Raw genomic sequence first — 22,218 nt, forward strand, 5'->3', positions numbered from 1 at the left:
ACTTAAAATTGTGTTGCAGTGGTGGCAAGAGTCTTAACATTAAATTTTGGAAATTAAGGAAATTCACACCTAATACTATCTATTGCAGTTATACATTATGGGGTTAACTTGCAAGATGCTTATTTTTAAAAAGCTAGCTGCATCCTGTTTATCATGGACATAAAAATAGCCCCAGCTAGCATCACAGAATTCCAGGCAGTTATTTTTAATTTATTCCAAATTCTTTTTTAAGTGGTGGGAAGAGAAATGGGTAATACGGGCAAGTTGTTTCAACTTGCAGTACCATGTCTCCTATTGCGCCAACTGCAGTAGCATCAGCAGGCAGCTTTCTGCACTAACCAGAAGACACCTGCCATCCCTCCTCTCCTTCTCTGCACAAGCTCTCTGTGCTGAGAAGAAGATAGTGCATTCTGCTGCTGGCAGCTTCTGGGAGAAATTGTCTCCTGGCTTTGTGTGGGATAGCAGACAGTACAACCATTGTGGAGATCCCAAAACATATATACCACTTCTGTGGTTACTGAAGTTAGATCACTGTGTTAAAAAAGAAAAAAAAAGGCTGGTAACTGCATACAAATCTTTTTAGCTCAAATTTTTGGCTCACTTCTAGTTCAGTTCATAACTGCTATGAAGGAAGTTCATACCTCCAAGAGCTGTTAAGATGATTTTTTTTTCCTTTTCTTTTCAACAAACCTTTCAAATAGTGGCACTACCTCACATGAGCATTTTGACTATGCCTATACATTCTGGGCTGCATCTTCCACGAGCAAAAATCAGTGACTGCAACTACACTAGCGTATGGCCAAAGAACTTCTTGTCCATCTTTACTGCATGTTTCATGTGCTTTATTGTGCTTTATCCCTTCCCTCTTCCAAGTAGCGGTAATAAATGTTGTAGCCATAACTCTCCTTGACAGCACCGTATTTAAGGTTGTGCCCTTTCAAAATGTGTCTTGAAGAGATGATATATTAAACAAAGTACTTCTGGCATGGATGGAGCTGTCTGTCCTTCTTAGTCAAGGGAACAGAGCAGCATCTGAAATATAAACCGCTTTGAGCACAGGAAAACCCTGTTTCTGTATTCCATGATGAGACAGGGAGCATGAACCATAAAGTACAAACTATAGGGCATGTTGTTGCATCATGGATGTGCACTGCACATGGATGGTACCACAACGTGCAAGAACACAGGCAGTATAACAGTGCATATGTATGTTTATAGAGAGAGTCTTTGCCCTGAAGAAATACCACACCATTTTAACAAATGATGTATCTTCTATATGATGTCCATAATCTTGCATTTTCAAATTGATCCAATCTGTCTCCTACAGCAATTTCTACCAACTACTGTTCAAACTTTCAGTGGAAAAAGCGACTACATCAAAAACGTTATGAACACAGTGTTGGCCTTGAACCTGCAAATAAAACTGCACATGTGTTTTCCCCATCTTCTATGTAAAATAAAAGGTTCAGTATTATCTATTGCCAATGCAGCCCTTTCCATCAGCTCTGAAAGAAGAGTAGAGCAGAACTCCCCATGGATCATCAAAACACACTTGCAAATATACTAGATCTGACTCTCCACAGCTGTACTTTCCAACAATGCAACTACAGCTTGAGACCAGTCCTTGACAAAATGCTTTCTTACCACTGCTGTAGTAAAGCCAAGTTTAAGAGCAAAAAGAGAAGGAGGGGGGTGCGTAGGTGTGGGTGTGCAGAGAACAGCTGGGAGGAGAAGACATCACTAAATTCAAATCATGTTGTGGTTTACGCTAAAACTACATTTGATGTTTTAAATGGTTTTTACAACAATGTTGTAATAGAGTTTGACATTTGCAATTTTTTTCATATGGATTGCAAACCTCAATAAAAAAAAAAACTAGTCTACTTTTTCCTCCACTGTTAACAAGGTTGTCGATTCTAGAACAGGAGTTAGAAGCAGGTACACCCACCCCAATATCTCTAGTGTTAGGTAGAAGGATAATGAGCTGGCTCCTTCCTTCAGAATCTTGGAATTGCAGCAGGTACCAGAATTTTATTTTCTTCAGTTTCTACAAAGTCTTATCAGTTACGATACTAAGAAGCAACTTCTTTTAGAATAAAATTACAATGAAGCAGGTCCAAATCCCAGGATGGGACCACAGTTTCGATCACATTAAACTAAAAAAGACAAACTGATGCCTTGACGTGATGATTATGAGCATACATATAATCCACATATAGTTCACGTGATGTGTTTGTTTCAGTCTTCAAGAAAGTAGAAAGAAGTACCATGCACTCTCCAAGATCAAATTGATTTAGTGAATAGGAATTATTGCTATTTGGCCACAAGAATGGACAAGAGTCTGTCTCCATGAATTACTGCTGCAGTTGGCTCCCTGTCGAAAGAGCAGATCAAAGAGGGTACAAGCTATTGGCAATTACTTTATAAAAATCTTTACATGGGTATTCAGTCCGGAAAGATTGAAAAACAGTTTGCTTGGCACAGGTTTCAATAAGGTCCCAAAACTATGATGTTAGTAAGGCACAACTGCCAGAGGTGGGAAAATGGAAGCCCTCTCAGAGGAAAAGATAATTTTTCAGGTTTTCTTTTCGTGGTTTTTTTTTCCAGTCAGAAAACATGTATTCATATCAACAAAATCCTTTGTAAGACAGAAAATTCATTCATGACTGTGACTTACCTGGTTACAATTATTTCTACAAGACCTTCTAAAAATAAATATACATATGTATAATGTATACATGGAAATATATTAACCTTAATTCATTTTTAATACATGTATTTTTGTTGACAGTAAAACAGTTCCTTCTCACACCTCAATGCCAGGACACTCGTAGGCCTTATATTTAAGGAGGTTGGGGTGGGGGGTGGAAGTGTCTTCCTTCAAAAGGATAACATCTAGAACAGGGGAAATAAAAAGAGACTTCTTTCCTGACTCAAATGGTATCATTCCACTGCTTACAAATGGAAGAGAGGTGTAAAACAGACATCTTCACAGCTCATTCCTGTGCTTGTCCCTTTGTTGTAGTTTAACCACAGCCAGCAACTAGGACCACACAGCCGCTTGCTCACTTCTCCCCCTCCCCAGTGGGATAGGGAGGATAATCAGGAAAATAACGAAAACTCATGGGTTGAGATGAAGACAGTTTAATAGGTAAAGCAAAAAGCCGCACACAACAAGCAAAGCAAAGCAAGGAATTCATTCACTGCTTCCCATCAGCAGGCAGGTGTTCAGCCATCTCCAGGAAAGCAGGGCTTCACCACGCATAACATTTACTTGGGAAGACAAATGCCATAACTCCAAACATCCCCCTCTTTCTTTTTCTTCCCCCAGCTTTGTATTACTGACCATGACATTGTATGGCATGGAATATTCCTTGGTCGGTTTGGGTCAGCTGATCCAGCTGTGTCTCCTCCCAACTTTTTATACCCCCCAGCCCTCACTGGTGAGGCGGTGCAAGGAGCAGAAAAGGCCTTGACTGCTTAGCAACAACTGAAAACACCAGTGCACTATTAACAACATTCTCAACCCAAATCCAAAACACGGCACTGTACCAGCTGCCAGCAAAAAAGGCAACTCCATCCTAGCCGAAACCATGACAACCTTTCCCACCTTGTCCTAATTAAAGATAGCTTTAATTTAAACTTGTTCTATACCGCAGTCAGACTTGGGGCACGCAAATACAAAGGCAGAATTGACATACAGTGGCTTTAGCTTATGCAGGAGATACCTAGTGCTGCAGGTTAGAACAGCATTCCCTGAAAATATCAGAGCTTCTGCTGGAGCAGCTAGAGGAACAGCTGAAAGAGCAGCAGCTGCTCAAGAGTTATTTTGGGGGTTAACAGAGATTCTTTACCATATGTGGAGACCAGATAAATGACCATCCAACCCCCCATTCAGTCACCTGATTGTCAGTATTACTATGCTTCCTACAAATAGCTCATTACAGCAATTATCAGTTGCCACCACAGTAGCTTGAATATTGGTAAGACAAAAAGCCCTAATAAATTAAGGTTCAGCAAAGCTAACACATGCATAAAAAGCATCTGGATTCCTTTGAGATGCTGCTGTACTTGAAAGATGCTATATTAAAAGGCTTAGAAGAATATCTGTGTAATTACTCTCTTCCCTCCGAATGTATGTCCAGTCATCTGCACTTGTGACACAAATATTAAGGCTAAAGTGGAGAATGAGAGGCCACAAACTTAGCTCCCAATCCTTTTTTCCATGTATTTTAAACAATGGAGTTACACATAAAAGGGGTAAAATCATCTAAAGTCAATAGTATAATTCCCAGTATAGGAGCTGGAAGGATGCAATCCATATTCTTACTACCTTTTTTTTAAAGAAAGGAAAAAAAAGAAAATAGCCTACTTGATTACCTTTTTTTAAAAAAAAACAAAAAAGGTAATCAAGTAGGCCATCTGCATTTATCTGATCATTACTGAATTATGTTAACATGCCCACAAAGTCTTAAGTTGCTGGGAAATCCAATAGTAGTATTTACATCTAATCAAAGTGGAACGATCAATGCTTACTTAAAATCTCATATTTCACAGCAAAAGTACTCAACATTTTGAAAAACAACCAAAAAACTAAAAGATCATACTGTTTTGCAAGAAAATTTATATACATGATCTAGCGAGAGAATAGGTCTTTGTTGACAATTTCTGAGTCAAAGTATTTCATATCCACTGGATTTCCTCATTATGCTTCTAGTCTATCAGTAGATAAGAATTTTAACCAGTTTAAGAGCACAAAAGAATAAGCATCAATATTAACAAGGAGAAAAATTCTTTGTATATACAATTACACATATATAATTTTTGTATTAATCATGCCTCACTTTACAATGTGAGCACAAGCTTCCCTCTGGCATCAGACTATGTATGGTGTGTATTTTTAAATATTCATTCCAAATGAGTGTCATAATTAAAAAGTCTGGTTGCATAAACAATTAGGTCTCTCTAATCTGAAGGGTTTACAAGCTCAACACACATTCCAGTCCACAAAGACAATAAAAGATGAACTAACACAAATGAAGCCAAATTTTAGCTATTTATAAAAACAGTAAAGAATTTAAAGGAATTCTCAGGAAGACAAAAAAAAAAAGAAAAGAATAGCGGTGGAGTAAGGTTCCACAAACAAATAGTTAAAAAAATACTTCCAGAACACAAAACAGAAAACAGAATTAGAATAACACTCTTAGGAATGTATTACAATGTTCTCATCCCTCTTAGAAAAAAACATGCCAGGAGCAAAATATACACTGCTACCTTGTTAAAACTGAACTTCACCTGTGTTTTTAATTAGTTTTCCTAAAGAAACAAAGCTTGTGCAATTACTCTCTGTTGTCTCTAATAACTTCTGCATCTGTTGGGCAACTTGTACCAAATTTGAAAGAACACACCTTTCATTCATTCTTGTATCATTCAAAATCACAAGCTACGCAAATAGAGAAACATCTTATGCATGTCCCTACAGGGGTCTTGCCTGCTTCTGAAACTGTCCATTGAAAGGGTTTAATCAGCCATTTATTTCTTAATTTTTGGACCATCTGCCCTATGATTTTACCAAGATCATACCAGGAAAGGTTTTGCACTGTACCCCTGTATTCTCAGGGTACACATTAAATAGCACTGTGAAGAGGGTAGTGAAGAACATTGAAAACAAAATGTGCATATCACTAATACACATTTTGCACAAATTCTTGCATACAGTGCACAAAAACTACAACAACTTTTCCAATTTTAGACATCTGCAATCTTGCAAAAATCGGAGGCTTTGTAAAGCCATTCACTGGAGAATTGCTATCCTAAACAAGGTCCAAAGGATCAGCTAAGTGGGATGTGAGAAGCTGGCAGCACTGCACTGACAGAGTAAAGGTTATCCAAGTAACCTTCGTTGTATTTGGCCAGTTTCCCGAAGCATATGAAAAGGGCTTGTTTGTTTTGTCCTGATGTGAAAATCTTCCATTTCCACCCTAATATTTCATAAGACAACATATAAAACTAAGACCTCCAGAAATGCCCAGTACCAGCCTGGCTTTCCTCTCCCTGGAGGTATTTGAAAGACAGGTAGACACAGTTCTTAGAGATATAGTTTAAATTAGTGATGGTTTTTGTCAGAGTCAGGTTGATGGTTGGACTAGATGATCTGAAACTTAGGCAATTCTATCATGACAGTTTTACTATTGACTTAGAGGAAAACAGAACAATAATGAGTGCTTTTAAAAATTATTGTTTTGAAAACAGTATTTTGCTCTTCGATTTTATTCCAAAAGCAGTATTTGATTTCCTACCTTAATTTTCAAGTTGAAGTATTCCATTAGAAACACGAAGTAAATACATAGTTCATTGACTCTTTTAAGCATTCCTATGGAGAAAAACACCTTTACCATTTCATTGTCCTTCTTCCTCATCATATAGATCAATCGTATAGAGCTGTCCATTGAATCAAAGAAAAGGAAAAATATAAAAAAGCACCTAAGAGCCGTAACACAATGCATGTACATACATTCTTTATATTTATACTTACATATGGTTTAATTTAACCCTTTCATAAAAAAATGAAGCCTTCCAAAGAAAAAGTGGCCTGAGTCAAAGGCTATCTCTTTTCTCCATGTATCAGCAAAGTCAACGTGAGAAAAATCCTAAGTCTAGATTTTCACCAATGTTTCTGTTTTAGAGCTATCCACATTCAAGGCTGTCTTGCCTGCTTCTTAAGAGCAAGTGAATTTTTGAAGATTGATTTTCTGCAACAGCTGATCTATAGTTACCTAATACTACAGAACACGGTTTCCTTCCTCTTGCAACACACATGTTGCCTCAAAAATGAAGCTTTAATTCCTCTGCTTACCCCCAAGCCCATCTCATTTACCCTCCCCTGACTGCTGCTCATTACATTTTCAAAGCATCCCCCATACAAGAGGGAAACCTGAGGCCGAGATCATGTAAGATCATCAGTGAATCTCTAGCAGAGGTGGGATGAGCATTTAGGAGTCCTACAAACAGTGTACTAAACCACACCTGTTTTCTTTACAACTAAAAAGACTGTCATTACCAGCAACATTAGTTACGTGAATTCTATAGGCAAGTATAGGAAGCCTACCAGGAATTCTCCTGCTTATTCAACTGTTTCACATCCAGATCCTACCCAGTCAAAAGGATGAGGCCTACAATTATTCACATTCTCTCTCTGCCCTTTCCTGTTTTCCTGATTCTGGCTGCAATCAGCATTTGAAAAAAAAAAAAAATTACTCACACTGGCTAAATCAGTACTGAAATTACCAGGTGATTTTTAAGTTCAAAACATGCAAGAAAAGAAGGATTTAGTTGCTGTTATAATTGGTTTCTACTAATATTTCTGATCTGCATAACCTACAAAAATCAAGTAACCAAAATTTATCTTAAATCTTTTCATTTCCAAATAAAACAGAATTTCAAAAATAGAAACTTTTTAAATATCATCCCATTTTTTTGGGAACATAATGCAAGTTTTGTTTGTGTATTAGCACCTCCAACACCACCCATCCCACCTACTGAATCACAGAATTATGCACAGAGATGATACAGAAAAACACACATACTTCATATTTTGTATATACACAGTTTGCATTCGTATTAAATACAAAATACACAATTTAAGTCTGCCCAGAGAAGTTGTGGAGTCTCCTTCTCTGGAGTTACTCAAAACCCGCCTGGACACGATCCCGTCCAACCTGCTCTAGGTAAACCTGCTTTGACAGGGGGGTTGGACTCAATGATCTCCGAAGGTCCCTTCCAACTTCTACCATTCTGTATTCACCCTTATGTCAATAAGTGGCTTGACATTTTAAAATATACACACTATACGTGGTGTATTTTTAGGAGAAGGAAACATAATTCCAAAAGGCATTAGATATTCCATGTATCATAAGCACTTTTAAGAGAACATCAACACTTTGTCCACTTTGGGGGGGAAAAAAAGAGAAAGCAAGCCTCCTGAGCCCAATTACCTAAAAATTTGTCCTCTTTCATTCAATTTTATCATTCAGTTAGCTTAGAGAAAGACAGATCAGTCATTTGAGATTCTGTTGACCAGAATGCTAAAACAGTACCTGATTCTCATCTTCGTTTTCACCAAATGAAGATTAGATCCAGTGGAATAAGTGAATTCAGTGTTATACAGTAACAACGTAAGTAGGAAACAATTCAGATCCTGACTATCTAATTCAGACTGAGGAAAAAAGTAAATGCTTTCTAAGTCTCCAAAGTCTTTCTTATTTGTTTTTTTCAGTTGTCTAAGAATACTTACCAATCTATCGGTCCTTTACTCCTATTGTCTGAAGTAAGATTCGAAGAAGCTGGATACTTGAATGTCTCCAAATAAATGCTTTTTGCCTGCAAATATCTATCACGGACAAAAGGACAGCTACACTTCTATGTGGACTGAGAAGGAGAGACATAATCAGAACTTGTCTCTCCTGGAACATACAGCTTTCTGCATCACCTTTTTTCCTCACAAGACCTTCCAGAGCTGTATTTTTTAAATTATTTGTGATAGAAAAAACATAGAGGCTTTCACCTTTTCTATTACATACAATTGAGACCTGAAGTGACTGCAGATTTCTTTCTTCTGAAGGTCTTTAGCTTAATTTCTTGTGAAAAAGAATGTTTGTTTCTCTAGGTATTTCCAATTCATAACTTCTGGCTAATTTCGTCTCAATTTGACAGAACGTCAGCAGTTCCAATAGATTAAATTCTTGCTAGTTTTGTGGAAATCAGCAACTAAGGAAGCATAGGAAGAGGCACAAAGTGAGTGTTCTCAGTGAAGGAAGGTAATTACACCTCAATCTTTACCCAACACTTTAGCATGTGAATGGATTTACACTAACTACCCTGTCTGTTGTTAATTCTCCAGCCAAGTAAGTAGGTGATATGAGAGGGATCTGAGAATGTTTTCTGGAGAGGTAAATTAGGATAACAGGATACATTTCAATAGAAAATCAGTCCTCATTAGTTCAGCTGTTTATGAAACAACCTGTTTTACATTTAAATTCCATGCTCAGTGTGCTATTGAGCGCTGTGGTTAGCAGAACAAATAGTGTTTTGACATTAAAAGAGATTGAAAACTGAACCATTGAAACAGAGGGAGAAATTTAGTCAGAATTATGACAACTCTTTACTGATATAAAGCACAGAAGATCTGTAAAGAGGTATCAGACAGCAGTCTGAAAAGCAACTAGTTGAGGGGCGTCATTATGAAAGTGGAGATCTGAGCTTCCTCGCTGTCCTGAATGGAGGCCAAACCAGAACTTCAGGAAGAAGGGGTTCAAGAACTCTTTCAGTTCTGTTTGCAGTTCAGGGTTTAAAACAGATTTCCTCATACCTTCTCAGATGATGACATTTTCCTTACAAAACTGAGCTTAATCACATCAAATTAAATGACCCAACTATCCAGATGATGGCCTAAACATCTACTTTTTACATCTCTAGCCAAGTAACAATGTAACTTTGTAACTGTAATTTTTCCTGTTACCAGGTCAAATGGTAAAAAAAGATAGAAACCTCGTCCTCCAAGAACAGCAATCCTCATCCATTCTAGAAAACATGCAACCTTACTAGGGAGTTCCCTAAGGCAGCAGTCTTCGTGACAGACCTGAAAAATATGAACGTTTTGTTCATTTGATGATAAGGATCAAATATTTAAATGTCTCGTAGTTCAAGAAAGTATTTTGGGCAACACGTTTTAGACCTCAAGGATGGCACTGTACTTCCTTTCAACGTACGTAGCTCTTCCCAGTGCTGTGCCTACTCTCTACGCAATTCATTCACAGAGGGCAGTGTACCACTCCTCTGCCTCTATTTCAACAACCAGACAAGCCAAAGCAGTACCTCCCCACCTCCCCTCGGCTTATTTTCCAAATTACATTCACCTTTTCTCAACAGGTTATTTAGAGTTCTGGATGTACAGCATTGCACTTCAGAAGTATAACAGTTCTGGTATTTCTCTGTTTTGCAAAAATACCTTTCCTGATCCTTTTATGATCACATTTGCTCTCCTTTAGGATTACATCACAGTCACAGTTCATAATCATCTTGCAGTTGACAGTCATACCACATTGTTTCTGTTCCTCAGTCATTTTCAAACAAGAACATTTCCAACATATTAAAGAGTGTTAAAAATGCGTATTATAGGCATGATCTTTCACTTCATACTATGCACCTCATTTTTCTGTCCAGAGCTTCTGTCCACTATTCCACTGCTACACGTCATCTGCAACCTTCAGCTTACTTATTTTTCATGCCAACTTCCTTAACAGGAAAGCACTAAAATATTTTCAAATCTAATCTTTGAGGTATGCTAGCAGTATTCTCCCTCCCATCTAGCATTCTCTTCAGCTTTACTTATTGATTAATTGCAGCCCACCTTTCATTCCTTATTCTAAACTTCATTTTATCATCACTAGTATTTCGTCACGTAATAGTGCATTAAATGTTTTACTGAAATACAGATAAATAAGGGTTCCCACCCCTTTCTAAAAAATTAGTTGCAATGTTAGATAGCAGGTTAGTGTAGTACAATCTCTCTCTGGTAAATTCCTTATGTATTTAATCTCATTTGCTGTTCACCTCCATGCCTACAAGTATCCCCTCCCTCAAAATATTTTCTGAAGTCATGCACTGAGATCGAACTAACAAGTTTGTAGTCAGACAGATGTGTCTGCCCCACTTTCAAAGAGAGACACCACAAGTACCCTTTTCCAGCCATACAAAACAACTTATTTGACAAATTCTAAAAAAAATCCTAACCAGTGGATTTACAATTTCATGTGCTGGTTACTTCAATATTCTGAGGTAGGAATTATCAGGTCTGTTCAGTTTCCGCACATTAAGTTCTTCGCCGTTTGCTTCCACCTCAGAAATGGTAATTTCCATTTCTATATATACCCCTTCCCAAGAGCTATCCTGTCTTCCCTACACGCCCTACATTATCATCTTTACTGAAAACAACAGCAGAGCATTCATTTAGCTTTCGGGCCAGACGCAGATTACCTTTAATCACCACCCAATCATTTCCGTATGGTGTTTTCATTTTTCTTTTCTCATCCTCTCATTACATTTAGAATTACAGATCTGTTTACTATGTGTTTTGACTTTCTTTAAAAAGAGATCTACTCTTCTGCATTGGTGACAAACTTGAGCACTGAATGTGTGTTGAAGGATATTCTATAAATAGGAACAATCTCATTCACCAGTGGGAATCACTGAATTAATCCCAAAAAAAGAAGAAAGTTTAAGAACTTGTGAAACTGGCACACCCTTCAACCTGATAACTGGGCTATGGAGATCTAGCAAAAATATGTGTAAAGAAAGTAACAGAGGAGGTCCCTGCAGAAGCTATGGAGCTTTTAAATCCATTGTATATTTTTCATACATAAAACTGTATCTTCACATCGCTGGCTTTTAACAGATTTTGTTCATTCTTTCGTGTCAGTAAATATATAAGGAAACCACTAACATGAACTTCACGATTCAGAAAGCAGTTGTGTTGCTGCAAGGTATACCTAAATAGGTTAATTCTCTACTGTGACGTATACACAGGCTACCGCAAAACAGGTAGTTAACTTGTACCAACTGCTGACAAACATCCAGTACACGTATTTGTATCTTATGCTAAAATGCAGTATATGAGGTTTTTCACCCCTCCCCTAAAAAAGAAATAAGCTACCACGCAGATACTGTTATGGAGTCAGGGTAAGTTTGTGGACAACCAACACAGGCAGCTGGCATATGGTATCTTGTTATCCACATTAACCTGCTTAAGTATCAGAATCCTCTAAAACTACAAGGTTATTTCCCCACCCCACTCCCCCCAACCATTTTGGTAGCCCTCCACTGGACACATGCAAGTATGGCTGCCTTGTGCTGGGGAACACAAAACCGGGCACAGTACTATACATGCCGTCTCACAAACACTGAACAGAAGGGAATAATCATCTACCTCACCCTGCTGGCTGCTTGCTAATACCGCCCAGTATCTAATTGGCCTTCTTTGCTTCACAGGCAAACTGTTAATTGGTGTTCAGTTTGTCATCAACCAGGGTCCCCGGGTCTTTTTCTGCAAAGCTACTTTTTACCCATTCTGCCCACAGCCTATACTTACTGCATGGGTGGATTCCATCCCAGGTGCAGGACTTTGTATTTGCCTTTCATTCTTCCCTTCTTGATTTCTTTCTTGCTTTGGGTTCTTTCTTATTTCCCACTCCGCATACAGATTGTGAGCCACAGGTAAATATGGTACAAATCCAGAATTTCCAAGACAGAGACTGAAGTGTGACCCTCTCTTCCTTTCTCAGCTTTGTAATCAAGTAATTCTTAGTCATAACATGACTGTTCTATACAAAGAAATGCATACGGCATAACATTACATCTTGCAAACTCTTCAGCTATCAGCACACTGCCTTGTAGACTACTTTTAACAATCTTACTTTTCCTTTTCAGAAACCCTCAGGTTTTATTGCAAGACCTTGAAATGCTGCTCAGAGAGAGAGAAAATAGAAAGCCCTCAGTCCACCTACTGTCAGACTTCTTAGCATTGTGTATTAGCCATCCTCATTTCTTTATTTTCCCTTTATCTCCTAGATGATGACTAGTAATTTAGCCTATTGTCAGAAAGTGGAAATAAACTTGGTCCCTTATCTCAGAATGCAATTCTAGATTGCTACTAGTGCTGAAACTTGCTCCTGCTTTTTGTTATAAAATCAAATAGCTACATTACCTTGATTTGATAGCTAATGGGGGTGGGAGGTGTCCTATTTCTGAACATGTGCTATTTACAGAACAGTCTCATGTCAGTGCAAAAACACAGAAGGAGTGAGTCATCTGTATCACGTACATGAAAAACTAAAATGATTGCCTCAATACTTATAAACCCCTTGACCAGCTCTCCTATTCCAGCAACGCACCAAGAGCAGCACTGCTATGCAACACTTGGGTAAGGAGCAAACATGAATTTTCACCCTACCAGGCATGCCATATGTAGAGCATTAACTTAAACTGGGGCAAAGAAGATTTACATAATAGCTTTATACACTAATCGTATAGTCTTTGGACCTCTACAGTTGGCAAATAAAAAAAAAAAAAAAAAAGGTGCCCTATTTATCAGGATAATTACTCAGGGGATCCCACAACACAAGAGAAAACCTACATAAAATCAGTATAACATAACTTTTTTCCACATTCCCAAAATATCTTTCACAGTCTAGAAAGTACCATTATGGAAAATTCTTATGCCTTTCACGCTATCATCCAAATACCCTGTAGCAGACACCCCAAGAATATGTGGACTAATTTGAAGCAGTTCAAAGAAGGTAACTGGAAAGAACGGATGTACTGTCTACAGGCTTAAGTTTGCTTATTTAAGATTACTTGTTTGGGGAGGAGAAGTACTGTCAGTGAGGAATACGGCAGTGCTAATATAACCCAAATTTAGTGAAAACAGGTTGAAAACAGTGCAAAATCCCCAGTAAATACTCATCAAACTCATTCTAAGAACAATGCTGTAATCACCAAGACTTAAAGATTTTATTTATTTATTTATCTTTAAATTGATTCGCGGGTTACGCAAAATGAGGAAACTGCAGCATTGGCTGAAGAAAAAAGCCTGCAGTATGCTAATCGCACCCAGCTTTGCCAAGCTACTTCTGTCCTGATCTGCAATAACTCTTCATTTCAATTACAGATCCCCCTTGAAAAGGGGTCCTCACTTATGCCAGACAGCATAGCAGATTAGGGTTGAGAAAAGAGGTCCAACAGTACAAGAACACCTACCTCTTTCACTTGGAACCTCTCTTGGAGTGGAATATTGCTGTACCAATCCCTTCCCAAAGACAGTTACAGCATTAAAGGCAAACCCTAAAATTTAACAGTGAATTAACTATTTACTAAGCACAATCAACTTACACGACACTTGGCAAACCACTAACCTCTGTCCAAGCAATCTTCAAATATCCAATAAAATGAGAGACTGTGAATTAGGTATCAGTACAGTACAGGCAGGGAAATTGATAAGATTTTAGTTTAATAAATGTAACATTATTCTTTTCTTTCAAGCACACAGTGACAGAGGGTTGCAGAGAATGTGTGTTTTAAGGAGAAATTCAGTCAAAAAAAAACAGGTTACTGTTTGCAAATATGTACAAAGTAAGAACAGCTTTCTGATGCATTAGGAGAGAAATTCTAAGCATAAGGGTCAGCATGAAAAAAAGAGGATAATATGCAAGAAGAACCTGTAATAAGGCTGCAATGCAGGGAGGGAGAGAAGAAGGGAGACTAAATGCAAAGACTATTGCCAGCACCCTGGAAGGCAGCTGTCAAATGTCTTGATGACTGTTGAGTAGCTTTGCCCATGGAGGATAATTAGCTCAATAATCAAGGTACTTCAGCACACAAACAGTTGTTCTTTTTACCGCAGTGGGACTATTCATGGACTTAAGAGTTAAACATAAAGTAAATAATATATGAATGAGGTGGAACCAATCAGAAGACATCACAAGTGATTCTTCAATTGAGACAACACATTCCCCCACTGGTACCCATGCAAAGACAAACCAGGAGGCTGTTCAAAAGTCTTGCAGGAACTATCTCCAGAGTAAAGCCAGATGGTTATTCAGGTAAAGACCTTCCTTCCCTTATCTACACCACTGCTGCTTTCACATTTGATTAGTGCAAGTCACACTTTACAGAATCATAACTTAAATCAGCATGATCGAATTTCTGTAGCTATACATCCAGATCACAGCTGTGAGATTCCTATGTCCCAGTTGTGAGCTGTGTCATTGGGAAAGCTGCGACTTCAACACCCAAGATGTGGACTTTAAGAGACATGCCACTGTTTGATTTCCATCACTTCTTATACAGTGCTGCTGCGGTGGCAGGTCTTGCTCCAAGTAGGTGTTCACATACAAGGAGAGTAATTTGGCTTTCAAGCCCCAAGAGTCATTGTCCATCTTTGAGGAAAAGGTAGGAGGATGAATGGAGGAATGATAAAGGCCCAGTCTGGCCCACGAGCTGCCATATTGATCAAGCTGCTATAAATCACTTAAAACAGACTCACATATGAGATGGAAATTTTACCACTGATCATATTTAGCATGTTTCTCCTGCCTGCACACTGATATTGGAAAACAAAGTTCTAGACAACCAAACCTCTGCTTATTCTAAAGAGCACTTAACCACACAAGAGAGGTTGCTTATGCAGGATGTTCACCCTAAGGGGATTTTCTTTCTTACCCTTTGGGATTTTCTTTCCTGTTTTCCCAGATCTAACTGTCCTAGAGGTATGCTGGAAAGCCGACTTTTGTTCAAAAGTTCTTGGTGTACAACTCACAGAGCAGACACTTTTTGAGCCAGAGTTTGTGCAACAATCATGCTCTTAAAGAAGGTTAAATTGGGCTCCTAAATCCAATTCCTTGACAAACTTGAGTTGGAGGAGGCTACTGTCTGGATTTGGGTGGCCTGTACTCATGCTTCATGGAATAAAAGAAAAAAAAAAAAAAGTCGTTTAATCCCAAGTGGATAATTTTAAAATATTCTCTATTTATTTTTTATTTAGAAATTAATGACATTTCTCATACAAACTATCCAAGTGAAAAAGTGCTACTTACTAGTAGGCACAGACTCAAAGTCCTTCGAAGTACAGAAAGAGCAATTAAGGCTTAGTGGAAGCCTACAGAACACGTGAAAACTTATTTTCCCTTTTTCATTATTTTATTATAACCCTTCTTTCCAAATTTGGTTATATACACAGACCTCAAAAAGCACTAACTTCACGCCAATGTCTGCCATCTCTTTGTTACCCACACAGAAAAGATGAAAATATATTGTACTTTCTACTCTTCTTTTTTGCTGTAGAAAAAAGTAAGTTTTTATTAAGACTCACATAGCATCATAGAATTATAGAACAGCCCAGGTTGGAAGGGACCTCAAAAGATCATCTGGTCCAAACTTTCATGGGAAAGGGAGCCTAAATGAGATTATCTAGCACCCTGTCCAGTCTCAATACATAACTTTAATTGTCACATAACCAGAACATTCTAAGAACTGCCACCCAATAAGAAGCAATGAAGAACAAAACATGTTTTCCTGAAAATATATGAGTAAATGAAAACAAGGAGCAATATTTAAAATGTTTTCCTTCCCCCATTATCTTATCCATTACTGATAATGCTATAATGGATTCGATAGTATTTACAAGTCAAATGATTAGTGACTTCATAAACTAGTACAGCATAAACTTACATACCACAACATATTACTAGATAAATGGACAGTAACAAGAAATCCCTGTAACTAGCTTTTTGGTTAAAAATCAATCCCCATTATAAAATAATTTGGATATTGTACTAAATGTGGATAAAATGTGCTATTATTGACTATCCTCATTAAAAACACAAGCAGCAGATCTAATAAACAGCAACAACATTAATTGGCTGGCTGGTTTCAAAAGAATTAAGAGCATATCAGAAAATGCCCCTGAAAGGAAAGTAGGACTCCTGGATCCGCAATCTGGCAGGGAAACTCAATCCATAAGAGAAAGTCAAATTGCCTTCTCTTGCTAAACACAGTGTGACAGAATTGGTGATAAATAAGTAAGCTCTGTTTTGCAAATTATCGAATGCAAAGCAAAGTACTGTGGGCATGTCCTGCAGTGGTTTACATCCCACTTCACTGACTATGTTGATTACCATTTTATGAGCACAGACAAGTCCTTTGCTTGTCCACAATTTTTTTCCCCAGAATAATTCTGCTTCTCACTCCAAGATATAGCTGAGCTCCTAGTCACTGTTCTGCATAATAGTCTCTTTTAGTAGCTCTGTACTATTTAGTTTTGCAGCAGGAAAACTATTTATTCAAGCAGCAGGACCTTCTAGAGATTGCTATTTCTCCCAAGGTTAAAATGAAAACCATATCTGCATTAGGAAAAATGACAATTTTTCCCAGAAATCATGGATAGACTGAATGTGCCAAGTACGTGTTGCTGTATTATAACCAAATATCAAGTTAAGTGAAGACCACACATAGCTCAGCCAATTATTTTCCCACCTTGCTATCCAGAATCACATAATTTTCCAGAATCAGTTTCTACCCTGAAATACAATTTTCCAAATGGAAAATCATCCAGGTTCAAGACAAAATTTAGATTTTTCCCATTTGTCTAACTTTTTCAGAAAGCCTTAGGTGCACAAATATTCATTTCTCTATTCACCTCTCTTACTCTCACTATTGTTTTTTTCCTTGTTTTAGTGACCAATGAACAAGCTAAAGAATTCTCCTCTTTTCTCTCCCATCAAAAAAAAAAAAAAAATGAAAAAAAATAGTTACCATGGGAGAATCAGACTGACACCTGACTAACTAAGGCCCTCCTGAGCACACACAACATTCTCATGTCAGTAACATAGAAAGAAATAATGTGCATTCCCCAGGAAAAGTTCCCAGGAGATGGGAATGCTTCCGTTTAACTCCTTCGAAGGCAAGAATACTAGAAACATGCATGAAGCTGCCCTGCTACCATATGCTCCTGGGTGTAATTAGTCAACCAGAAACTTTCCCTTGGGAATGACAGAGAAGAAAAGAATGGGATCACTGCATAAAATGGGAATGAACAGGTCATGTCAGTGAAGTAAGAAAATAACAAACTTCCTGGCCTTCCAGGCAATTTTCTTCTGCAAGATAACAGATAATGTGTAAGAAATAGATGTGCAAGGACCAACATGTAATGATACACCTGTTTTCTATCACAACTACTAAAGCTCCTTTGGGAGGTGGTGATTAAAAAAAAACCAAACCTCTAAGTTGCATTTCCACAACTCTCTTACAGTTTTTGAAGCTCAGAGCAGGCTCCTTCCTAGGGTCGTGAATCATAAAGGGCTAAAATATGGAAAATTAAACACATTCCTGATAAATGGTAATTAGTGCTCGGCCACCCCATAAGCTGGTCTAAATTTTCGCACCTCCCGCCCCAGATTTTCAAACAATTCCAATTACAGTCAGACCCCTATAATAGGCAAATACTAATACAATGCCACTCAGTATTCAGTTACCCTACATTCAAAACCGACCAGTTCCTGCCAACAGAAACTTTCAAAGATTTTTCAAGCAAAAGCAAGTGGCTCTGAGCATAGCCTGCAAGATCCAGCAGGCATAATAGTTTTGTCAGTGCTAGCTAGTTACAGGTATGCTAAGAATCACAGAATTAAATACTGTCCGTTAAAGCACCTTGCCTTTTCTAGGTAAATCAGACGGGAAGAACAGAACATCAGGGCTACAATTCAGGACTAGGATGAAAAATTTTAAGCACAGGAACAAGACACATGTATTCACAACCAATGCTGATGAAACCAAACTGATCCCTTTTAACATTGCTTATGTTAAGCAGTGTTAAAGACCAGGTCATATGAGGAGAGGCTGAGGGAGCTGGGCATGTTTAGCTTGGAGAAGAGGAGGCTGAGGGGAGACCTCATTGCCCTCTACAACTACCTGAAAGGAGGTTGTAGAGAGGTGGGGGTTGGCCTCTTCTCCCAGGTGAATAATGACAGGACCAGAAGAAATGGTCTGAAGTTGCGGCAGGAGAGGTTTAGGTTAGATATTAGGAGGAATTACTTTACTGAAAGAGTGGTCAGGCACTGGAACAGCCTGCCCAGGGAGGTGGTGGAGTCACCATCCCTAGAGGTGTTTAAGAAACGTCTAGATGTGGCACTTCAGGGCATGCTCTAGTGGCTGAGATTGTAGGTTGTTTGGTTGGACTCGATGATCTCAAAGGTCCTTTCCAACCATGAAGATTCTATGATTCTGTGTTCTTGTTGAGCTCTTCATATGTTCACTTGAGGTCTTTTCTTCTACCCTACAGAAAGTTTTCTACCTGCTGTCTTAGATTCCATACTCATGCAAAATAAGGTGTGCTGTTATGACTTGCTCGCTTGCATTTCCCTCTGTGATTGCTGATAAGTCACCCCACTTCATATACAGGATGGCTGAAAACTGGTCTATCATGTGGCCTGGCCTCTTTTCCTAGAAATTCTTATTGCTGTCTGCAATGGCAGATGGGAGTTAATGCATGTAATACTAGATGGGATTTATTTACTTCAGATTTTGCAGCTATAAAATATTTTTTTCTTTCTTGTCCCTTTCTATTACCTCTTTTTAGGACAATCATTTTTATAAATCAGATATATAGATAGGATATTCAATAAATCTGGAGCATGGGCCTGAAGCGGGGTTGTGGTAGTGGCAGATGACTGATAAGTAAACAGGGGAAGATGCCTAAGACAAATTGTTGAAATCATGGCTTTCTGAAAATCTCAAAACGGTTATTTTCTTTGACATAAAAAACTCAAGCAATTGGATTAAAGCAAAATCTCAGTTTTTAAAACTCTATGGTATAGCTCTGAACATATCATGAAAACGTAATCCATGTGTTCCATAAGTGTTCTGAACTAGAGATAAATAAAAGCCTACTTTAAAAGCAAATAAACACACATGATATTGCATTATTTTTATTTTTTAATTTTTTAAGTAACTGGTGCTGATAGTGAGAGTTATATAAATAATTGATACTTAGTCAAGTATCTGAGCTTCAGAAAAAAGTTCACGTGAGATCAAAGAGAAAAAAAAACAACTTGAAAAGGTCACACTGAATGGAAGGTACGTTTGATGCTTCTGCATACTGGTAGGAAAAGAAGAAGAAAAAAAAAAAAAGAAGCCCTTTTGCCCAGTAGCCCAGTGCATTCACCCAGGATGCTAGAGACACTCTCAGCTCACTCCTTCACTTGAAGTAATCTGACCATTCAGCTTCTGTTGCACACACCTACTTATTATACCAGACTATCCCATTTTGATGTTGTTTTTACTTTGCAAGTGTAGTTCAACTTCCACTCAAGTAGGAAATAAAACCTAGGCATCCCACTCCAGAAAAGAGCAACACAAACCATGAAGAAATCCAAGAGTATAGGTCTTTCTACCCTTCTTGGTACAGCAAAGAGAAATAATGTGCTTTGCAATAGTTATCACACTAATACTGTCTGCAATCTTAAATCAGTTTAAGCGAATCTAAATCCGAACTGTCACCAAGAACTGCAGTATTGTCTTCCTTCTTACTTCAAGTTCCTATTTCTGCAAAACTTCTGTGAATGGAAGAAAGGCTGCCTTTTAGGCATTTGGCACAATACACTTCAAAAGGCAGAGACATGACAGAGGCGGATAGTCCAATCTGATTGACAAAGCTGCATCCAAAGTTGCTGCCACCAACTGCCAACAAACTGCTGCCTCAGTCACCAACTGAGGAAGCTGAGACTCAGCCAACTGAGTTTGAAGGGAAATAGGTCAAAATTCCTTGCCATACTTACTCATCAACTCCTAGGATGCTATAACAAACTTATATAATAGGAGAGTCCAGATTTTCAGAAACACTATTCATAAATCATCTTTAAAGGCTGAAACACATGTTTATTTCTCTTATTAATTTTATTCTTTTGTTTTTGAAAAAGTGTTTTTTTTCCCTAGCACCTATAATAAAGATTGAAATTAACTCAGCTCAATTTTACATACTTCCTCATTCAGGCTTTATGAAAATGATTCTATCAAACACAGAAAAATAAATGTCTACCTGTTTGTATGAGTGATATCGCTCTAGAATTCACATTTGTTAAATATGACAACAGAAGGAGCATAAATTTTGTGTGGATGCTACAGCAATCTTTATTTTCTGTGATTTAATAATTTTTTTAACAACTGAGCTGTAGTAAAAACACATACATACACACACATTATATATACACACACACACACAAGGACATACAAACATGCACCTGCACACACTATATGGAATCCAAATAATATTTGGCTTCAGTTTATAACAATTAGCTAGTATAGCTACTAAGACTATTTAGCAGTCTTTTAAAACTTTTTTAAAAATGAAAAATATTTCTTATTCTGGTTGTGCTTTCAAAATAGGTTCCATGATGTTCCATGTCACACATTTCATTCCATTAGAATTACGCTGTTTAAATTTAGCCATTTTCAAGATACAAATGGTTACTTTATTGCTATTTAGGCAATTTAATTTCTATATAATATTTTATTGTGATCAGCATCACTCTCTACAACTACTTGAAAGGACACTGTAGAGAGGTTGGTGCTGGTCTCTTCTCACAGGTAATTAGCGATAGAACAAGAGGGAATGGGTTCAAGCTGCAGCAGGGTCGGTTTAGGCTGGACGTTAGGAAAAAATTCTTCACAGAAAGAGTGGTTAGACACTGGAATACGCTGCCCAGGGAGGTGGTGGAGTCACCATCCCTGGATGTGTTTAAGACTCGTTTAGATGTGGTGTTAAGGGATATGGTGTAAGGGAGAACTTTGTGGAGTGGAGATGATGGTTGGACTCGATGATCCCAAGGGTCTTTTCCAACCTAAATGATTCTATGATTTATATACCATGCAGCACCTATGACTGGGCAAGCCTCTACTGATCAGAACAAGGAGATTCACAAAACAGAATCCCATTCCCACCATCATGTTTTATTTACCTCCTTAAAATACCACCACAAACTCACAACAACTCATGTTAGTGGAGAAATTTCCTTAAAACATCTTGAATATGCCAGTCTTCAATTCACCATGTTCTTTACCGATTCTACCCTTGCAATTTCCTGATGTAGGATACTGGATAAAGAACAGTTGATGAGGAGTTCACATACCCTGGCAAAATCTAAGTGTTATGTCTCTATACTTCTCCCTTCCCGTTTTCATTTGCTGTGCGGCCTAGTCACTTTTACACCTTCTTCTTTCCTGCTCCCATTACATCTATCTTTTTCTTTATATGATCTCCCCCAGCCATTCCAAGATTACATCCACGAGTCCTCTAGAAGTACTTAAAGATCAACAGTGTTTTCCTCATTCCTGATGAGGGCCAAAACTTAACTTATTCCTGAGGTTTGACCAGAGCAGAAACATCCAGAATCCAGATGAGTCTTTATTCCTCTTCATCTTCAACCTCTCTTGCCCTCAACCATGGGCGCTGAATCAAAAACCTCCTTCCTGGTATCATAAGGAAGAGCTACAATTGAAACAAGGAAGTACCTACACTTCAAAGATCACATTGTTATTTGACATCTACAGTGCTGTACTTAGAGAAGCTTTTATACTATTCTTAAGTCTCCTAGGTGGTGGTGATTTTCAACC

General features: G+C 38.1%; 1 protein-coding gene across 4 annotated transcripts in view; it reads right to left on the minus strand.

Annotated features, from left to right (window-relative positions):
• Positions 1-22,218, minus strand: part of LARGE1 (LARGE xylosyl- and glucuronyltransferase 1) — a 291,365-nt gene that overhangs the window by 228,677 nt on the left and 40,470 nt on the right. For 3 of the 4 annotated variants that reach the window (XM_063321577.1, XM_063321576.1, XM_063321568.1), the window contains exon 1: positions 12,146-12,163. The exons of the other annotated variant lie outside the window; for it this stretch is intronic. In XM_063321577.1, coding sequence (XP_063177647.1) covers positions 12,146-12,163 — 18 coding nt within the window. Of the gene's footprint in view, positions 1-12,145; positions 12,164-22,218 lie in introns of those variants that run through there. 4 annotated transcript variants of the gene reach the window in all.

Source organism: Chroicocephalus ridibundus, chromosome 1, assembly GCF_963924245.1.
Source record: "Chroicocephalus ridibundus chromosome 1, bChrRid1.1, whole genome shotgun sequence".
NCBI classification, from domain to species: Eukaryota; Metazoa; Chordata; class Aves; order Charadriiformes; family Laridae; genus Chroicocephalus; species Chroicocephalus ridibundus.